Below are 20,491 nucleotides of genomic sequence, written 5' to 3' on the forward strand. Positions count from 1 at the left end.
GGTATGCCTAATTATGCGAGGTCTTGTCTGATGTAATCTCACTATTTCTGACTAAAAAAAGATTTAATGCGTCAGTAAGACTACGTGCTACACAACAGTTACATTCAATTCAATGATGTCGTATTCGGTCGAAACGAACAAAATTTTAACCAAAAATTTTAGGGAATTTTAAGGTAATAGTGTTGTAAATTGGGGTAAATTAAACGCCGTGTACTGTTCGTTTTGTTAAAATTCACGTGTGATAATTTTAAACTACCTTACGAAACTGAAAATTTAAAAATAAAATTCATTAGGGTAAGTAAGTTCAAAACTGCTGTTCAGTCAGGGAAAGCCCGCGAAAAAGCTCGCTTATTCTCTTTTTTCTTAGTCAACAACTAACAACTATATAAAAGAGAGCCATCTTGTAGTGGCTTATATGATATTTTAAACAAACAAAGCGACTAGTACTGAACAGAATGTTAATGCGTAGAATAAGAAGTGATATTGAAAGTGATGGGCATTGTATGCGTGCTTCAAAAGACCCACCAGGACAGCGATGTGTTTATATTATCCCAGGTAAGCTTATTTGTTGCTAGTTTTATATTCTACTTATTAATAACGGCGTAAGTTACCATGTAAAAAGTCTATTTGAAATTAAATATAGGGGCTACTGCATAAACAAGCAGAATATAAATAAATGGATATATATTTACATCTGCAAATATTCGATTTTTTTGAAATGCTGTAATCTTACTACCATTTGCAGTAGACCGTATCTTTATTTATGTCGTAAAAGTATTAATGCATTAAAACTTTTTTAAACGTATCATCAACTTTTTTATTAGGCAATCCGGACAACGAAATTTACAGACTAACGACTTTTAAAAAATATCCAACTCACGTGCCGGTAGATTACATGGATTTAGCAGCAGCTGGGTTCTACTACACAGGATATAAAGACAGAGTTAAATGCTTTGGGTAAGTTATTTCGATACACCAAACTAAATTAATAACGACATTAGAAATTGCATTCAGGTTTGATTGAACTAATGTGTTTCACATTAAAATTGCAATATAAGTAAGGGAATTAAGCATTGTAAGGGACTTGTGCATTGTAAATAAGGTTTCATAACGGAAGTTAATTTTATTACATCATTGTGTAATATTACATTGTTATCATGCTTATGTTCAAAGTTTGACGTTGTTTGTGTTTTAGGTGCGGGAAAACAGTGGAAGACTGGACGTTAACAGACAATCCAAAATCACATGACTGGCACTTAACAGGATGTGAAATGGTGACAGGAACAGTCGAAAGAAATATTCCATTAGGTAAGTAAAGTAAATACTGTTGAGAACGTTAAAGGCAATGGTTAGGTATAGTCTTACTAAGTAAACGTCGATAGAAAAATTATAACTCAATATTTTTTTTTTGCAGTTGGCTTGTTAGGACGCAGAATTAAAGCTAATTCCTTGCCTGTTGATAGACAAAGGTTAAGACAAGATAGAAGTGTTGATTTAGTTTCACCAAGTAGTGCAGTTAACACAACTCAATCAAGCGCAAGTAACAACAACAACACACAAGAGTCAAACCAAAGTCAATTTTCCCAACAACTACCCACTTCACCAACTAATAATCACAACAACACTGAAACCAATAACTTGCAAGCTATGTTTCCATGCCATAACCCTGCAAATCCACATATGGGTATTACTGAATCACGTGAGCAAACGTTTTTGGACAACAACAACTGGCCAGGTTATCGAATTCGAGCAACACCGCATCAGATTGCTGAAGCTGGAATGTTCTATCTTGGTAAGTAATCGCATAAAACAATATTGCATAAACTCGTTAAAGTTATGGCTTCACCCCTTTACAACGTGAATCAAATACTTTTAGGTAGTCGAGATAGAGTAAAATGCTGGTATTGCAATGGAGGTTTACAAAACTGGGAGACATCAGATGATCCTTGGTTTGAACACGCCAAATGGTTCCCTGAGTAAGTTTACATTTTCATATGACTTGTAACAGAAATACTGTTAACTTGTATTAATCATTTTTGTTTTATTTAGATGCGAATTTGTGTTGCAAAACAAAGGACCAGAGTTTGTAGAAAACGTGAGCGAACAAAACCCTAACATACAGAGACCACAGATGAACAACAATCAACAAACAAACCCACAGAGTTCAAGGTACATATTAATATCATATAGTGACAGTTAATATATTTTGCAGAAAATTCAACCTGACTAACTAAATACAAATAAGAAAGCTCTACAAAATTTAATAACACTTTGGCTATGGGTTCAAATACAAAATTAATGTATTTGCAAATTGAGTGTTTTATTAAAATCATAATTTTTCCTTTTTTAATACTTATAATTTGTTTGTATTTAGCAACACAGCTCCACAAATCATCGACCCGCAACAAATAATAAATGAACGAAAACGAAAAGTTAGGGAAGAAATAAACTCTTCCAACCTTGTAAACCAAGCAAAATTGATGGGATTTTCAGAAACCGAAATTGAACAGGCATATACCAGGTAAAAAACAACATAACTATATCTAACGTACATTAACACCCATTTAAGCTGTTATATTCAATCAACATAAGATATTTATTTTTTATTTAATTGTATTTAGGCAATTTGAAGAACACGACTGTACTTTTAACCAATTTGAAGATCTAGTTAATTCAATGATAGCTAACGAAGCGCCTATGGAAACCTCAACAACTGAAAACAACACACAGACTACTACTAGTTCGACATCCGCAGCGCCCACTAACCCCGACGAAGAATTAAGTCGTTTGGAGAAAACGAGAAACTGTAAAAGTTGCAAAACACAACCGGCGAACGTTGTTTTGTTACCGTGTGGACATTTAGCAGCGTGCCAAAGTTGCTCGAAAAAATTAAAATTTTGTCCACTATGTAAAACTAAAGTTAAAGAAATCCTTAAAACGTACATTTCTTAACATATTTTTTTTATTGTTATTTATTTTTTGATATATTTATTTTTATAGTCTGTGCATTGATATTACATCTGTTACTGTGTTTATTTTAAATATTAAGCTATTTTTAAATCATATGCAAATTTGTTTATATTTTTATACAAAATACATAGATAAAGTTTATATGCCCAATCTTATGTTTACAAATTTATTTAAAATTTAACACTATAACCTAAAATCATAAAACACTAAATTTTCTGTTTTTTAAAGAATTGCACATAAAAATAAGTGAAAATACAAATTTTTACACGACAAGACAAAATATGCAACTAAGGGCTGCTTCTAGCAATTTTATATGTTAAAAAATTATGAAAACATTGAAATACTAACCTTGTTTTAATGTTGTAACCTTGTTCTTTCTAATCCACGTGATAATCTTTATCTTAAATCTTAGCTGGTATGTTAAACAAATATAACTTGAGAACTCTACTTACAATTATGTTACTAAAGAGAGGAAAAACACCAGGCAAAGAAAAAAGGCCTAGGCGCTTTTTTAAAACGTTTTTTTAAATACAGCCTTAAACTATGTTTTGAAATTCTTTATTAACAGAATTTAGGCCTGAACAGTTTCGCGTTCAATATTAACAATAGTTGTACAATAAAAACAACTTAGGCCAAATAACATAGAAATGTATTTAAATACAATTAAAAGCTTAAATACTTTTAAATTTAATACAATAGGTTACGTATAACATATTATGTAAAGAAATAAACAATATATATTGGCAAAAAAGTAATGATGGTGCCAAATTGGAATATTTAAAATATATATATTCTTGCATAAAGTATGGCTTTATAAATCCCTATATACAAATTAATAAAAATAATCATACATACAACTGTTTTAATGAGAAATAGACGATCTTTTAACTATAATGATTCCCTTTATTCTAATTTCGCACACCGGGCATTTTTTAAACATAGGTAAACACATAAAACACAATACCAAATGACCGCATGAGATAAACACAACATTTGCAACTCTTATTCTGCACGATTTACATGACCGTAACTTTTCGAGACTTCGCAATTCCTCCAAAGTGCTAGTTGGCGCACTTTGGGTCGGGGGCGATGCCGAAAACAATGAAGAAGAAATGGTTTGCATAGAAACAGATTGATTTTTAGAATTTTTCTTGGTTTGGGCAAGAAGAGATTCAACTAACGCCAAACAGTTTGAAAATGTTGTATTGGTCAATTCGAATTGTCTAAATATTTAATTTTAACAGTTTTTATAATTTTTTACATGCATTGTTTTAATATATTTTGCTCATTAAGATATTCTACTTATTATATGAGTTAAATTATTGTAATTTTACCTGTAAAAAGCTTGTTTTATTTCATTTATTAAATAACCCATCATTTTTGCATCGTCTAGAAAGGGAAAATTTCTCATTGCGTGTTTGGCTCTTTCCTTCCTATCTTTAATTTCTTTTTGAGGGTCAATAATCAGGAGTGCACTGCTAAAAAAAATAATATTAATTATTGGTGTATTTTTATTAAATCCATATTAATCTAGTTTGTTTTAAACATTATCTACCTCGTTAACGTTAAACTAGTGGCAAACATTTTTTTAACAAACTCTGGTCCCTTAGATTGCAACAAGAATTCACATCTGTAAATTAAAATTTTTGGAAGTTATAAATGTTAAATTTAAATTTGTAAATAAGAGAATTATCTTTAGAAAAATGTTAACTTACTCAGGAAACCACTTGGCGTGTTCAAACCAAGGATCATCTGATGTCTCCCAGTTTTGTAAACCTCCATTGCAATACCAGCACTTTACTCTATCTCGATTACCTAAAATCATTAAATTAAATTGTAAAATGTAACACTAATTTAACAAAATTTATGCTAATGACTTTTTTAAGTACTTACCAAGATAGAACATTCCAGCTTCAGCAATCTGATGCGGTGTTGCTCGAATTCGATAACCTGGCCAGTTGTTGTTGTCCAAAAACGTTTGCTCACGTGATTCAGTAATACCCATATGTGGATTTGCAGGGTTATGGCATGGAAACATAGTTTGCAAGTTAGTTGGTAATTGTTGGGAAAATTGATTTTGGTAAGACTCTTGTGTGTTGTTAATACTGGCACTTGATTGTGTCGTATTAACTGCATTACTTGGTAAAACCAAATTAACACCACCATTTTGCCTCGTTGATAACCTTCGCGTATGAACAGGAGAGGAATTTGCTTTGATTTTGCATCCTAACAAACCAAATACAAACAAATATTAAGTTTTTTATATTAACGTCTACCACGTAACCATTGCCTTTAACGTTCTCAACAGTATTTACTTTACTTACCTAATGGAATATTTCTTTCGACTGTTCCTGTCACCATTTCACATCCTGTTAAGTGCCAGTCATTTGATTTTGGATTGTCTGTTAACGTCCAGTCTTCCACTGTTTTCCCGCACCTAAAACACAAACAACGTCAAACTTTAAACATGAGCATGATAACAATGTAACATTACACACTGCATTATGAAAATTTGTGTATAAAATAACTTACCCAAAGCATTTAACTCTGTCTTTATATCCTGTGTAGTAGAATCCAGCTGCTGCTAAATCCATGTAATCTACCGGCACGTGAGTTGGATATTTTTTAAAAGTCGTGAGTCTGTAAATTTCGTTGTCCGGATTGCCTAATAAAAAATTAATGATACGTTTAAAAGAAGATAGTTTTAATACATTAATATTTTTACAACATAAATAAAGATACGGTCTACTGCAAATTGTAGTAAGTACATTGTGAACGAAAATAATTACAGTCCACAAAAAAATCGAAATTTTGCAGATGTAAATATATATCCATTTATTTATATTCTGCTTGTTTATGCAGTAGCCCCTATATTTAATTTCAAATAGACCTTTTACATGGTAACTTACGCCGTTATTAATAAGTAGAATATAAAACTATCAACAAATGAGCTTACCTGGGATAATATAAACACATCGCTGTCCTGGTGGGTCTTTTGAAGCACGCATACAATGCCCATCACTTTCAATATCACTTCTTATTCTACGCATCAACATTCTGTTCAGTACTAGTCGCTATGTTTGTTTAAAATATCATATAAGCCACTACAAGATGGCTCTCTTTTATATAGTTGTTAGTTGTTGACTAAGAAAAAAGGGAATTAAGCGTGTTTGAACAACGGTTTCCTGACTGAACAACGGTTTTGAAGTTTTGACTTTGATTTAGAAAATTTTTTTTTTAATTTTTTAGTTTCGAGTAGTTTAGAATTATCACACGTGAATTTTGACTAAAAAACGGTAAAGGGCGTGTAATTTACCCCATTTTATATTAATTATTTTTTCTAAAAATAGCCTAAAATTTTTGTTTAAAATTTTATTTGTTTCGACAGCAAAACGCTATTATTAAATTTAATGCAACTATTTTATAGCACGAAGGCTTACTGATACATTTAAGTTTTCAGTCAGATGTTGCAAATGTTGATTAGACAAAGCCTCTTGTCAGTCGCACGTGTTTAACGTCATTCGTTTTTTATATGATTCAAAAGTCAACAATAAAGACCCGTTTACAGTAAGCCCGTGCGTCGCGCATAACCTAAAATTTTACGTTTGTTCTATTATGTCAAGAATTCCCCCCAAAATCCTTTGTTGTCTCTTCGCGTTGTTTGCAAGCGCGCTAAAAAGGCAACTTTATTTCGAAATATGAAGTTATAGAGGTTAACACCGCAGAGTAAATATACGTCATCAACATTTTATAAATAAATAACATCAAATATTACTAATAAATACGTTAAACTAAATTAGTTCGGGTATATTTTTTAATTAACACCTACATTGACATATATTCTGACTGTAGGTGCATCTCAAAAAATAAAATATGTTAAGTTTTAAAAATTTACTGAAAATAAGGTAAAAAATTTATTTTTAATAAAAAAATTATTTTATTTGGGAAACGTATACGTAAGACCTTTAAGACCATAAAAATGATAAAATTTAACACAATTGTTGTTAACGTGACGTTGTGTAATGGCAACAAACAAATCTGTTTTTTTTTCAAGTTTAAAAGTTGTTAAAAAAAATTGCACAACCCTAAACTTATAAAATTTTAAAATAGTTGCTACGAAGTCATTCTTTTAACCCGGTGGTAGTTTTAAAAAAAATTACAAACATATAATTCCCCGGTTTAAAATACCCAAACATTTCTCCTAGCCGGCTTATGAATATTGCATCATTTGTTTTGTTATTTTGTAAAGCGTAATACCTTTAACGTTATAATAATAATATAATTAATAAATACGTAGTTAAAAAAAACAAATAAATTAAAAAAAAACGCATTTTTAAACGTTTTTTTAACAGTTTTTATTTTAAATTTGTTACGTCACACCAAAGCGGCAAACAAAAAAGAGCCTAGATCGGGGAATCACCTTACAAATTCACGCGAAAAATACCAGGGGATTACCCTGTAATTTTTACATGACTGAAATATATAAAAAAGTCTTCTGTTAGTGAATTTTAACCATAGGAATTAAAATAAGAAAGCATATTTTTGTAAATATCTGTAAATAGTTGGAATGGCAGCGGTAAGTTGTTTACGTTATGTAGAATCAGATGGTCGCGGTATTGCTAATGCTAAGGATCCACCAGGACAAAGATCAATTTACATACAACCAGGTAAAATAATATAGCTACCAACTTTTTAACAAGTGTTCTAGCTGTTTTAACTTATGTATGAATGCTATAGATCGTGTTATAGTGAAATTATATCATATGTAATGATGTTTAAATGTTAAGGTAGTTATTTTTTTTATCATGCATAATTAGGTGTAATACATAGTTAATTTATTACAGCTAAACTGTGTTTTGTAACAATAATATTAACATCTAAAAAAACATATAAATAACTTTAACTAAGGTTTGTTATAACACAGAATAAATTTGTATATTTTTAAAGTAGGCTATTATGGTCACCGATGCGTAAAAGAGTTAAACAAAAAAGGCAAATTTTCATTTTTTTATAAACAGGTGAGCCCGAGAAAGAGAGTTACCGGTTAGTAACATTCAATAAATATCCAAGACATGTACCTGTAAAAACAAGACAACTAGCTAAATTTGGTTTCTACTACACTGGGTTCAAAGATCGCGTCAAGTGTTTCAGGTATGTTAAAATTGTCGCTTAACATAGCAAGCCTCGATCGGTTAATAATGTAATGTAATTTCCTATAGAATAATTAACATTTAATTGAATTTTGAATGTAAGATTTTGAATGTAAGTGAATTTTGTACTTAACGCTTCTTAAAAAAGCTCTCGTGCTTTACCGTCCCAAGTTTTTTTTCGAGAACCGTAAAGCACACATGATCCAGAAAGTTGTATTGATAAATAGAATGTTTTATTCAGCTGTGGGCATTGTGTTGACGATTGGACTTTGGGCGATCAGACGAACGACCCGAGATGGCATTCAGTAAATTGTAATTTCGTCAAAGGAACTGATACTACGAATATTCCAATGTTTTCAGGTTAGTATATATTACTATTATAAAACATCATAATACATAATCAATGCAAATAAACAGCTAGACAAAAATTTAATTTTTAATTTTACCATTTTTTTAATTTTTAGGTTGCTTCAGCCAAAACCTTCGATTCGCAACGAATTTTTGTTTAACACAAACCCCAAGTACAAGTAGAACTGGCGGTGATGTATTGATGAACACTGAACTCCGTGTGAACGAATCATCCTCTAACGTAAACTTGCTGCAAAGTGGTGCAACTTTCCATCCAAATCAAGTAATACAATCAAGTCCTCCTACTCTACCGTCTGACTCTTTATTTCCATGCAACAACCCAGTCAATCCACACATGCGGAGCACAGAATTAAGACTGCAGACATTTACCGATAGCAACCAATGGCCGTCTGACAGAATATCGGCAACGCCAAAGCAAATCGCAGAAGCAGGCCTATTTTACTTAGGTAAGAATTATAATAGACACATTCTTACATACAATAAGTTGGGTTAATAACTTTATATGTAAAACAGTTGTTAAAATTTAATTGCATATATTTAAATTTCGATTTTTTTAAAGGTAGTCGAGATAGAGTTAAATGCTGGTATTGTAACGGAGGTTTACAAAACTGGGAGACATCAGACGATCCTTGGTTTGAGCACGCCAAGTGGTTCCCTGAGTAAGTATTTAAAATCATGTTAAAGATAATATGACAGTTATAAGATAGACAACTTTTACTTATGAAACCCTGTTTTTTAGATGTGAGTTTGTTCTTAAATCAAAGGGATTGCAGTTCGTTGAAAATGTTGTGGCCCAATACCCTAACATTCAACGACCAACCCCATTCGTTCAATCAACAAACCACCAACGTGATATGCCAAGCTCTTCACAACAGTAAGTTTTTTATACACAAACCATGTTATATAACTTTACTGTGAACCTAAGCGACGTTATATAGTACCTGACAGGCTCTAACTGTGCATTTTTTTAACAGACCACAAATCATCGATCCCCAGCAAGAATTGAATAAACAAACTAAAGTCGTTGAAGAAGCAATGCAGACATCGGAATTGGTCAGTAGTGCAAAACTTATGGGCTTCAGCGACATTAAAATTAAAAGTGTCCTGATCAAGTACGTATAAACATCTGTTGTAACATCTTATACAATAAGGTTTGGATAGTATTATTTCTAAGACTTATTAATAACCATTGGTTAAAATAGCATTTGCAAGGTATTTCACCCAGAATAGTAACTTGTATTTTTCTTGACCACTTTTTTCTCTCTTTTTTTAGAGAATACCAACAACACAGCCGCTTGTTTTCTGACGTCACATCATTGGTTAATGCTTTAATTCAGTCGGAAAACAGTGCCCGACCAAGCGAAGATGTAAATTCGCAGATGGAATCGCAGTCACCCGAAATACCCCCTAAAAATAAAGCTTCCATCGGAGCTGCTGGTAATTTAACTGATGATATCCGTAACTTGGAAGCTCAAAAGCTTTGCAAAAACTGCAATATACGAATGGCAAACGTTGTTTTGTTGCCATGTGGTCATTTAGCTTGTTGTGCTGAATGTAGTGGTAGGGTACACAATTGCCCAGTATGCAAGACAAAAATTAGCGAAATTATAAATTGTTACCTTGTTTAAGTATTTTTATTACACATGTTTTTAATGGGTTTACCTTTTATATTAGAGTGTCACAAAATTCCTATTTTTGTAAATAGCGTTTATTTTATGTTAAAATCTAATAGCTAACTGTTATTTGTTGATGCGCTTGCTTAATTTTAAAATTGAAAATAGTATCTGTAGAACATAATATTCAAATTTTTATCGATATCTTTTCGAAAAACACAAAACAATTAATTTATAAATATTGATGTCATTTTATGAGACCATGTAAAACAACATTAAGACACTGTTTTATCCAAGTATTATGTATTTTAACTACGTAAATGAAACAGTTTAAAAAAACAAATTTTCAACTTTAAATATAATAAATAAACACCAATTATGGTGCAGAATCGGGACAACAAAATATATTTCCCTTTATTTCCCCGAAATGGGTTTCGAAAAAGCCCAGGCCCCATTCCGCTACCCCATAAGTTTCAATGTGTCTAATTCCAGGCGACTGAGTTGTTCCAATGAATGTCCAGTCGTTGTATTCGTCACTGTATTGAAAAAAACTTCTTTTTTACACTAAAGAGAGTTTTATATTTTCTATTTCACAAAAATTAGTAAATATTAGAAAAAAAATTAATTGCTCAAAAAGTATGTTTAACACAAGACCGTAAGACTTTGTAAAAAAGCAGTTGCGTATGCATAAATTATCATTTATATAAATATTTTGTTGTGTTCTGTATTTTAAAATACATTTGCTAAATGATTACCTTATTGGAGTCCAGTGACCGCCGGTAATCAACCCAGTAATTGTTGGAATATTGTCTCCGTTTGGAAATATCTCGTCATAGGTACATATAACTTGATTGCGAAAAAAGCAGAATTGCTGGGCGTCGTTGTAAGACATTCCCAGAAGATTGCCCGGATAGTTAAAGTGGTTTGTTTGTGTATCGTCTGTAAGTAAGAAGCTTAACGTAAAACAAGTTCAAAACAAAAATTTCTCAATTTAAGGAAAATCAATTACTAAATCTGTTGATGTAAGTGTTATATCTGGCTATAAGCGCATCGACTCTGTCTTCTAAATTTTGTAGGCAGTTTGTCCAGTTGCTGACAGTCGATGGTAAGCTTGCCAGCATACCTGTGCCTTGATTGGCATTACTTTTACCAAAAAACAAAACTACTAAAATAAGAATTGATTTCATGTCCTATGTCAGATGGTTAAACTAAATGAAAATAGAGTATTCGTTTTCTATTCTCTTATTCAGTGCTCCCATGCGCATTTTAAAGCTTCCGCTAAGGAAGTCAAGGTTTGTTCTAACCTGCCTTTAAAGAAAAACACAACTTACTCTATAATCTACCGCATATGTACTCGCCGTGAGGTTAAATTAGTTACAGAGTATAACAATACAAACTGCTCCTCTTTAGAGAGAAGTGGTGTAAACGGAAACGTATTGTTTTGCATTGCTTCGTGCGGGACGATACAGAAGTGGCAGCATTTCAGCGCCAGTGCTAGGGTTTATGAATCATATGTAATTGTCCCAGACGATCTGTTGCACTAATTAGATACCAATTGCGGTTTTATCGTCTTATATTTAAATGCTATGTGTCTGTGCCTTTTTGTGCGTAAAGGCAAACGCTGTATATGCAATAGAAAATAAACTATGATATCTACTATCAAACTTTTAGATAATTAAAGCGAAACTTTTCAAATGCTGATATATATTTCGGTTTTTATTTTTCACATCTATGTATACGACAAACCCGTTTACAAAATTAACAAAATACAGTACGCTTAATTGCATTACAATAGAGGACAGCAATAAATATTTCCTTTAACTGATGTCAATGCAACTCCAGATTCGGTATCTGCCAAACCCCAAGGTGGAACGTCTCCGTTTTCGGCAATGTACAAATCTCCAGTGTCCGTTGTCCCAACACTGATCCAATCGTTATAAGTAAATCTAAATAAAAAACATATTTACTTAACCTTGGGCCTACAAGAATATGCATAGTGGTTGTTATAGAATGTACCGTATTGGGGCCCAGTGTTCGCCAGCAATAGCACCTGTAATAACAGGCATAGTATCCCCGACCGGAATAATGTCGGCGGGATTGCAGAGAATTTGGTTTTTAAAATAACAAAACTGCTCTGCTTCGTTGTAGCCCATTCCAAAATTGTTTCCAGGAAAATTGTAGTGGTTAACGTTTTCCACATCTAAAAAGTAAATAGTTTTTAAGAGATTGTACAAAAAATGTAACAAATAATTCAGTAATTACTATATCTGTTATTGTAATTTTCGAAATCTTGCTTGAAATTTATAACTTTCACTTCTAGGTCGGCAAGACAACTTGTCCAATTGCTTAGAACCATAGGGAAGCCTTCTAAAATGTCTTGAACTTCGGAAAAGGCATAGTTAGAGTCGATATGGAACAAAACCAGAAATACAACACACAACCTCATTTTTAAAATATTTAAAAAGTAAACTTTCTTCGCTATATTCTATTATAAAAATATTTTCTAAAAATGAATAAGAATTTACGCTATTAACAATGTCTTGCCATCTTTTAAATCCTTCTTTGCTAACAGCATGATTAATCACAATACATTGAACAGCTCATAATTTATAAATCTAACCAATTGTAAGCTGATATATTGTTTAACTGTAGAAGCTACATATTTAAAAAGGAGCAAATGTAGTCGTTTTGCGGTTGCCAATAAGAAATTTTGTCTGAAATAATTGTTTAAAGTATTGTTAATATATTTTTATTGTATTTATAACCGAAAGTTGGATTACAATCAAATAAAAAGAATAATAAAGTGTTGGTACAATTTACCCCCTTTAGAATTATGTTTGAACGCCCCTGATATATATAATAAAGCGGGGAAAACCGAAACGTTCATAATTACTAATATAATTAATTGAGTGCTGTTATATTATTTGATTAAATAACTTACAAGCGCAAAGTTATAATAAAAATTAATTTATTAAAATAATCATAAAATTAAATTAAATTTTTTTAACCAAATGTTTTTTAGGTAAGGACGTACAGTATACATAAACATTTAAAATAGTTTAGTGCCGCTTGCAATAGTTAAAAATAGTTAAATAAAAAAATAAAGGCCAGTTGTAATTTTAAATATTTTAACAATACAGTTATTCTTTTGTGTATGTGGCGATCGAACAAAAAACGACCGAAAGCTGATACGGTCTATATATAAACATTGAATAAATAAATTATGACCGCATCGATTTCAAAAGTTTTAGCAAGCATTACAAATACCAAATTTTTAAAATATTTGTTTAATAAATAGTTGGATTGAAAAAATTTGCGCAACGAATTGCGTAAGTTTCGTACCTGTTTAAATAGCGCATATTTTTACAATCTGTTTTTTTATCGATAGATCGACCGGTCGCTAAAGCAAATAGGTCAAATGCTGGATATGATAACTATAATAAAAAGTGTTTATGGATAATAAGGACAAAATGAAGACGTTTGATGGTGATTTGGAGGTGGATGGAAGGTCATCTTATCAACATAAGGACCCACCAGGACAACGATGTGTCTATATTATTCCAGGTAAAGTAAGAATCTATAAGTTATTGTGTTGGGTATATTAATTTAAAGGACAAACCGGCGAATGTAACCAGTATAGATAAAACAGTTTTTAATTAAGCTTTTTAATTGTTAGGACTAATTACAAACTAAGCATTATTGAAGATTTAAACAATGATGAGATAGGCCAAATACAGCTTTTATATATGCTTTATAGCTTTAGTTTTAGTTTATATTATTGAATTCCTATTGTAACATAGCAAATAAATAATATATTTAAGAACTGCTATACTATTGGTATTACAATTTCATGTATCGATTGGTATAAAACAATCAATAATATTTAAATGGTTAGTAAATATATGTCAAAATGACAAAGAGCACAAAACAGATTTATGTTGCTATTATTTCTAATAGGAAATGACGTTATGATATTTTTTATGTCATGAAAATACGCACAGTCGATGTAATACTCTGAAAGTTTACGTATACCTTAATAGTTTAATATAATGTTCTAAAAGAAAATGCATTTAAGGCCCGTTATTATAGAAAACCAATACATCACGTGGGTATGAATTATTTAAAGGCCAAACTCTATTTACGTTGCCTGGAAATAAACTTAATATAATTTCTACTTAGGAAACATTCAGAGTGAAGTCTATCGTATTTCTACATTCTCAAAATTTCCAAGACATGTCCCAGTTGACGTTATGACACTTTCTAAGAATGGTTTTTATTTTACTGGATACCGAGACCGTGTAAAATGCTTCAGGTACAAAATGTTATGTTTAATAGAAACGTAAGTGCTTTTGGGTTTTAAAAAGCGTTCTGAAGACAATTTTATTAATATGTCCATATTTTAACAGCCTTTTTAAACTGAAATGCAATGCATATAAACTAAATAGTAATAATGCCATTATTGCTATTACGTTAAAGCGATGCTTTATTGTGCAATTAGTTTATTACCATATATAATGCGATTAAAAATATTTTAGTTGCGCACAATGCGTGGAGGATTGGACCGCAGCAGACGACCCTGCATCACGTGATTGGCATGCACGTGACTGCCAGTTTCTGATTGGAAATGGACATGGCAACGTTCCAATACGTGATTACAAATACAAAAAATAGTTTGTCTTATGTTTAAAAATATAAATATGCCTACAACACAATTTAAAATCTTTAAAAATTTATATCAACAAAATGTATCATTTAGGAATTTTTCACAGTAATGTTACTGATAACAACACACCTGCAACCAGCTCGCAACAACAACCAGTCAACGAACCACAACAAAGCAACCGAACCACCAGACAGACAATTACAAATTCTATACAGACAGCACAATATTCAACAAACACGAATAGTGAAGCAGAATTGCAGAGACTTTTTCCTTGCTTAAGACCCCGAAATCCACACATGAGAAACGAATACGATAGGTTACAAACCTTTTTGGATAATCGTAATTGGCCTAGTGATAGCATACGAGGAATGCCCCAACAGTTTGCAGAGGCTGGGCTGTTTTACTTAGGTAATCTTCATAAATCCTTACATTTATTTATTTTTTTTTGTATATACATTTATCCTCAATGTGGGAAAGTCGAATGCGCGACTTAAACATAGAGTAACATCAGTTACTCCGACCCAGTCTCGAGTTGCCTGTAGCAGTTTGGGATATTATATAGATTGTAATTGCCCAGTAATTATGCTGCTGATTAAGTGCTTGCTCAGCAGAAGTTCATACCGTTTATAGCGCCTTACTCAAGGGCGCTACAGCATGAGATCAGTGGGCATTGAACCAACGACCTCATGTGTGGTGTAGCAAATGTTCTTACCACTACACCACGCTGCTGGTATTTAGTTAATTTTTATTAAACAAAAAGCTTGCCATGTTTAGCCTGTTTGTCTTTTTAAGTATATTTTGTATGTCACAAGTTTCTTATATATAAGAAACTAGAAACAAATGTTTTTATTGGCCTGGTTAAGTTGTAAAATAGTTTGGTAAGTATAAATTGAGGTTTTGTTTAGGTAATCGAGATAGAGTAAAATGTTGGTATTGCAACGGAGGTTTACAAAATTGGGAACCCGATGACGAACCATGGTTCGAGCATACTAAGTGGTATCCAACGTAAGTTTCAACCTAATTTTTTACGGTGAAATCCATTTTAAATTTTGTAAAAACGAAGCTTATTTTAAATTTTTAGATGCGAGTTTTTGTTGCAAAGTAAAGGGCCCGCATTTGTTGAAACTGTGACTGGCCAATTTCCAAACCTTCAACGACCATCGACAAGTGCACCAAGTTTTATGAATATCGAGTAAATATTAATTAAAAGTTAGAGTATGTGACTTAAAATCAAATCCATATGGCCTTACACTAAGGAGTTTTATACTAAGTTAATCAGATAGCCTTCTAAATCAAAAGCACTTTAAGCTAGCTTCACAATTATGGATGTTTATTGTTTGTGAACTTTTAAATGTTTATCATTTTTCTTAGTCCCACACTTAACCAAGAGAACAGCGAGAGTTTAAATATAATTGACCCACAAAAGGATATAAAAGAATTAGAAAGTAAAATCGACAACGACATGTTGACATCGTATTTGGTCGAAGAAGCAAGGGCGATGGGCTTCGAAGATTTGCACATAAGAAAGGCATTACAAAAGTATATTTAAAAAATTTATACGCTATTGTTTAAAGTATTGTCTTCTCCTATACGAATTAAATATCTTTAATTTTGCAGGGGGTACGAGACTAGCAGATTGCCCTTTGAAAACTTTCGCGAGATGATGGAAGCCCTGTTGGCTATTAATATCTCTGAACCAAGTACGCCAGAAACTGAAATAACATTGGCCGAGACCAAACCACTTGAACACCCGGTTTCGAAGGCGTTTCAGGAATTGCGAGACCTCGAAAAATCGCGACTTTGTCACATTTGTCATGACGAACCTAGTAGCGTTCTACTGCTACCTTGCGGCCACTTAGTTTGCTGTCAAAATTGCTCGGAAAATGTTAGAAAATGCCCGCTCTGCAAAAGGCATGTAAAAGAAAGGGTCCGGTCGTATATTTCTTAATATAAAGACAATTGGTTGTTACTGTATACTTTAAAAAATTGACACAATTTATTTAAATAATATTTTTTATTTTTACTTTTTAAAATTTTATTTTTGTTTTGCTATTTTTGAGGTATCACTTTACTAATTTACAGTAAGTTTTTAAAAGCATATTGTGTTGATTGACAATTTGATTTTTATGATATATAAAAATTTACTAAAAAATTAAATATTTTACTGAAAAATATTCGTTCTTTTTAAATTTTTTCTTTTGTTAGCCTGTTGGTAGAACAGCGCCATCTGTCATTTTTCATTCCTTTTTTTAATGATTGTGTTTATCAGTAAAAATTAGCAAATAATAATACTTAATAGCACACCTTATATTAAAGATAACTTTTTTGCCAGGTCGATTCATTACTTGATAAAGACAATTACTAATATTTTTTAATATTGTTTCTATGTGAGTTCGAGCACCTGATGGGTAAACCCCTGGTAAGTTGCTAACATTCAAATCAGAAAACTGATTAAATAGGCTCACCGACATGACTCATATTATAGTGTATTAGAAATTACAACAGTCTTAGATAAAATTTTTAAGAGCCTGCCGAATAAAAACCATGATATTCACAAATATTGCAGCATTAGGTAAGGAATTCAAAAACTTTTGTTAAAAATATGACGACAGAAAAATTTTAAATATTTTAATTTTTTAACTAGGAAATGAAGTTAATCGACATGCCAGCTTTAGCAATTTTCCCAACACAGATAATTTAAAGAGAAAACGATTAGCAGTCGATGGATTTTACTATACTGGTGAACGGGACATAGTCAAATGTTTTAGGTAACTATTTAATAAACTGTTAAATATTTTGGTTCGACAATAATTCTGACAAATACATTAAACATTTAGCTGTGGTTGTACTGTTGAAAATCTAGAAAGGAAAATTAAAAGGAAATGGCATAGCGATTCTTGTGAATTTATAAACAGAAAAAACATGCCAAATGTTGGTAAGTTAAGAAAATCGATGTGTTTTTTTAAATAATTATAGTAAATAATTTGTTTTAAAACGCGGGGGTCAACAGTAGTGCAAACAGTTATGTTTTCAAATTAAGGGAACTCGAATAAGGAACTAGATTCGGTGAAACCACAGAACGAAAACCAAACGTAAGTTAAACACTAAAGTACTTGTAATTTTATACTTGGGTTTTAAAAAAAAGTTATTTGTTTGCCACTCATCCGTGACTGTCCTCACAATATTAAAATTGTATAATACGTACTTTTCTTAAATTAATACTCTATAACAAACCCGATTTTTACAGTATCAATATTAAAAAGATGGACGATTATCAAACACGATTAAATACATTTCCAAGTTGCAAAATGAAGATGTTTGAAACTTTAGATAAATAGAGAAACTACTGTTCTTTCCTTGCCGCAGCTGGTTTTTATTTTATCGGTAAAACAAGCAATCGTTTAACACTGTAATAGGTTTTTAATTTTGTTTTTATCGAAAGGCAAATATTAATAATTACCTGAGCATTTCATATTAGTAAATGATTTGTTTAGGCCCACCTGACAAAGTAAAGTGCTGGTATTGTAACGGGGTTTTCCAGAAATGGACAGAAGATCTTGATCCATGGTATGAACATGCTAAGCAGTTTCCAAAGTTAGTATAAGTAATAAGTTATGAACATTATACTAAGCATTATAAGTTAACTTTTTTACATTTATGTCAGATGTAAATTTATACGAAGTAGTAAAGGTGATAGCTACGTTGACAACATACAAAAACTGAACGTTAACAGGTTTGTTTGTTTGCTATATGCAAAAACATATTTAAAAGTGCATAAAAGTAAATTTTCTTTGATTTTTAGTCTGGTAAAACTATCTTTTTATTGCAGGAACATCCCAATTAAGGTACTTACTTCTATATATAACCAAGGTGATACAATGCGTGAAGAGAACCCGGAACGCACAGGAAGTACCTCGCAAACAAACAATCCACTTCAAGGTTTTTTTTTAATATACAAAATGTCAAGTTATATAATACTATACATAAATCCAACAGTGCCATACTATTTAAGGCGAATATGGTAAAAATGTGAAAATAACTTGATGTTTCGAATATAATGAATATATATTTTTAGGGGGAAACTTAATCATTTCCCAGCAGAATGTTTCTAGTTTAGATCTAACTTCAACGACGGCACCGTTGCAACCTGACGAAGGTTAGTGAATCTTTTTAACTGTCGCCCTGCACATTTAAACCAGCAGGGTGGTGTAGTGGTAAGAACATTTGCTACACCACGTGAGGTCCTGGGCTCAATCCCAACTTCTCTTATGCTGTATAGCGCCATTGAGTAAGGCGCTATAAACGGTATGAACTCCTGCTAAGCCAGCACTTAATCAGCAGCATAATTATCAGGCAAATATAATCTATAATATTCCAAACTGCCAAAGACATCTCGAGACTGGGTCGGGGTAACAGTTGTTACTTTATGTTTATGTCGCGCATTCGACTTTTCCACATCATTGCTAATTGCCAACGTCAGTTGCCTTAATTTCACAATTATTATCCTTTTAGTTATTCTGCCAATTTTACAGCATGTAATGTACTTGTTGAAATCCTTATTAAATTAAAGTTAAATATATAAATGTCGGTGACTAAAGGCAATTTAAAACAATAATTTTATTGTTTATTTAGAAAAAGTATTATGAAATATTTATTGACCTTTGCATTAACCGTATAACTAACATGTTTACGACGGTAAATAAAGTAATGAAATTTAATTTTATAATTTAGATCCAGATTTTGATGACATTTACCAAAATTCGCAAAATTTAGCGCAATTGGACCAATATGGATTTTGTCTTTCGATGTGTTTATTTAGACCGCCACGTACTTAAGCACTAAAAGATAACTTTTTAACCGGATAAGTGACCATGCCATGACATAATTAAATCGTTAACACTAATATTTGTGATATGTTTTAAATCTATAAATTGATTTTGTCAATTTTTTTGTACATATTATTGTTATATTTATTGTACATATTTTCATTTACTGTCATCAACGCGCGAGAAAACAAAGTAAAAATTCAAAATGTTAAATAAATACAAATGATATTTTTGCTTATTCTTAATTGCAACACAAACAAACGAACTAAAGTCAAGCATTTCCTTATTTATTCATGTATTTTTTGCAGTAAAATATTAAAACAGACACTATAATATATCAAAATTTACATAAATGCATGATACATAATATTTTAGATAACCCTGCTTCGTTGGTGATATAAACAGACTATTTTTAACGCAATAAATTCACTCTCGAATTACTTGCACACAAATTATCAGCATATTGTTGCAACTTTAAACATTTGTAAACTTTTAAACATTGTTTTTTTTTCTTAATATATTGCTGTTTGAGCGTTTTAAATGTTCGCTTCGCCAAAACTATTTTATAAAAAACCTTGTTTAAAATACCTCGGGTGCTTTCCCCTTATATTTCCCAAGTGTTTTTTTGGTCGCTCTCCTATCTGGAAATAACAAACGTTGCAACATTCAATGTAATATAATAAAAAATAAGGTGGCAAGGAAGTAAAGTTATCTTTGTTTCTACAAACAAAAGTTATTTTTAGACAGGAACCTTGAAATGTAAATAACCATCAAAAAGAGGAACTAGATTGCAAAAAAATATTTTATAATGTACGTTAAGCATCATTTGGTCGCAATCAGAAATTTAAGTCACGCACTGCACATAACAATTTATTTTTATTTTTAGAAAATTGCAAAACA

General features: G+C 31.5%; 5 protein-coding genes and 1 pseudogene across 9 annotated transcripts; 3 read left to right on the top strand and 3 right to left on the bottom strand.

The window, feature by feature from the left end:
- The first annotated feature begins 286 nt into the window (after window positions 1-286).
- On the top strand, window positions 287-10,341 carry LOC145764230 (uncharacterized; annotated as a pseudogene). The gene is made up of 17 exons (XR_014288476.1): window positions 287-555; window positions 825-957; window positions 1,196-1,308; window positions 1,415-1,792; window positions 1,877-1,976; window positions 2,050-2,169; window positions 2,375-2,521; window positions 2,622-2,939; window positions 4,857-4,927; window positions 7,533-7,637; window positions 7,989-8,121; window positions 8,362-8,480; window positions 8,585-8,935; window positions 9,049-9,148; window positions 9,229-9,338; window positions 9,415-9,601; window positions 9,763-10,341. The product of XR_014288476.1 is annotated as an uncharacterized LOC145764230 (transcript).
- Window positions 3,681-6,035, bottom strand: LOC145763824 (baculoviral IAP repeat-containing protein 7-like). Its single transcript, XM_082575356.1, has 8 exons — window positions 5,927-6,035; window positions 5,503-5,635; window positions 5,295-5,407; window positions 4,864-5,196; window positions 4,686-4,785; window positions 4,526-4,600; window positions 4,305-4,448; window positions 3,681-4,193 (listed from the first exon to the last, which is right to left on the bottom strand). Exons 1-8 carry the CDS (start codon window positions 6,024-6,026, stop codon window positions 3,833-3,835), a joined length of 1,359 nt encoding a protein of 452 aa, XP_082431482.1. The 5' UTR covers window positions 6,027-6,035; the 3' UTR covers window positions 3,681-3,832.
- A 137-nt stretch (window positions 10,342-10,478) lies between the features above and the next one.
- Window positions 10,479-11,289, bottom strand: LOC145764231 (uncharacterized). The gene is made up of 3 exons (XM_082575847.1): window positions 11,112-11,289; window positions 10,858-11,041; window positions 10,479-10,638 (listed from the first exon to the last, which is right to left on the bottom strand). The coding sequence occupies exons 1-3, from the start codon at window positions 11,287-11,289 to the stop codon at window positions 10,479-10,481; spliced, it is 522 nt and encodes a 173-aa protein (XP_082431973.1).
- Window positions 11,290-11,888: 599 nt separating this feature from the next.
- LOC145744134 (uncharacterized) lies at window positions 11,889-12,548 on the bottom strand. Its single transcript, XM_082562286.1, has 3 exons — window positions 12,365-12,548; window positions 12,119-12,302; window positions 11,889-12,048 (listed from the first exon to the last, which is right to left on the bottom strand). Exons 1-3 carry the CDS (start codon window positions 12,546-12,548, stop codon window positions 11,889-11,891), a joined length of 528 nt encoding a protein of 175 aa, XP_082418412.1.
- A 1,024-nt stretch (window positions 12,549-13,572) lies between these two features.
- On the top strand, window positions 13,573-16,713 carry LOC145744273 (baculoviral IAP repeat-containing protein 7-A-like). The gene is made up of 8 exons (XM_082562301.1): window positions 13,573-13,666; window positions 14,282-14,414; window positions 14,638-14,750; window positions 14,859-15,173; window positions 15,671-15,770; window positions 15,847-15,957; window positions 16,137-16,304; window positions 16,383-16,713. Exons 1-8 carry the CDS (start codon window positions 13,573-13,575, stop codon window positions 16,711-16,713), a joined length of 1,365 nt encoding a protein of 454 aa, XP_082418427.1.
- Window positions 16,714-17,214: 501 nt separating this feature from the next.
- Window positions 17,215-20,276, top strand: LOC145763837 (uncharacterized). 4 transcript variants are annotated; one of them, XR_014288456.1, is made up of 7 exons: window positions 17,215-17,337; window positions 17,410-17,533; window positions 17,603-17,700; window positions 17,806-17,857; window positions 18,013-18,149; window positions 18,260-18,498; window positions 18,595-18,675. XR_014288456.1 is itself a non-coding variant. In XM_082575374.1 (5 exons), exons 1-5 carry the CDS (start codon window positions 18,247-18,249, stop codon window positions 19,598-19,600), a joined length of 477 nt encoding a protein of 158 aa, XP_082431500.1. In that variant the 5' UTR covers window positions 18,105-18,246; the 3' UTR covers window positions 19,601-20,276. The 4 variants fall into 4 exon arrangements, 1 of the variants encoding a protein (XP_082431500.1); XR_014288458.1 differs by lacking the exon at window positions 18,595-18,675 and having other exon boundaries at window positions 18,260-18,332; window positions 18,430-18,499; XR_014288457.1 differs by lacking the exon at window positions 18,595-18,675 and having other exon boundaries at window positions 18,260-18,359; window positions 18,430-18,464.
- Window positions 20,277-20,491: the final 215 nt, after the last annotated feature.

Source organism: Corella eumyota, chromosome 1 (genome assembly GCF_963082875.1).
Source record: "Corella eumyota chromosome 1, kaCorEumy4.1, whole genome shotgun sequence".
Taxonomy (NCBI): Eukaryota; Metazoa; Chordata; class Ascidiacea; order Phlebobranchia; family Corellidae; genus Corella; species Corella eumyota.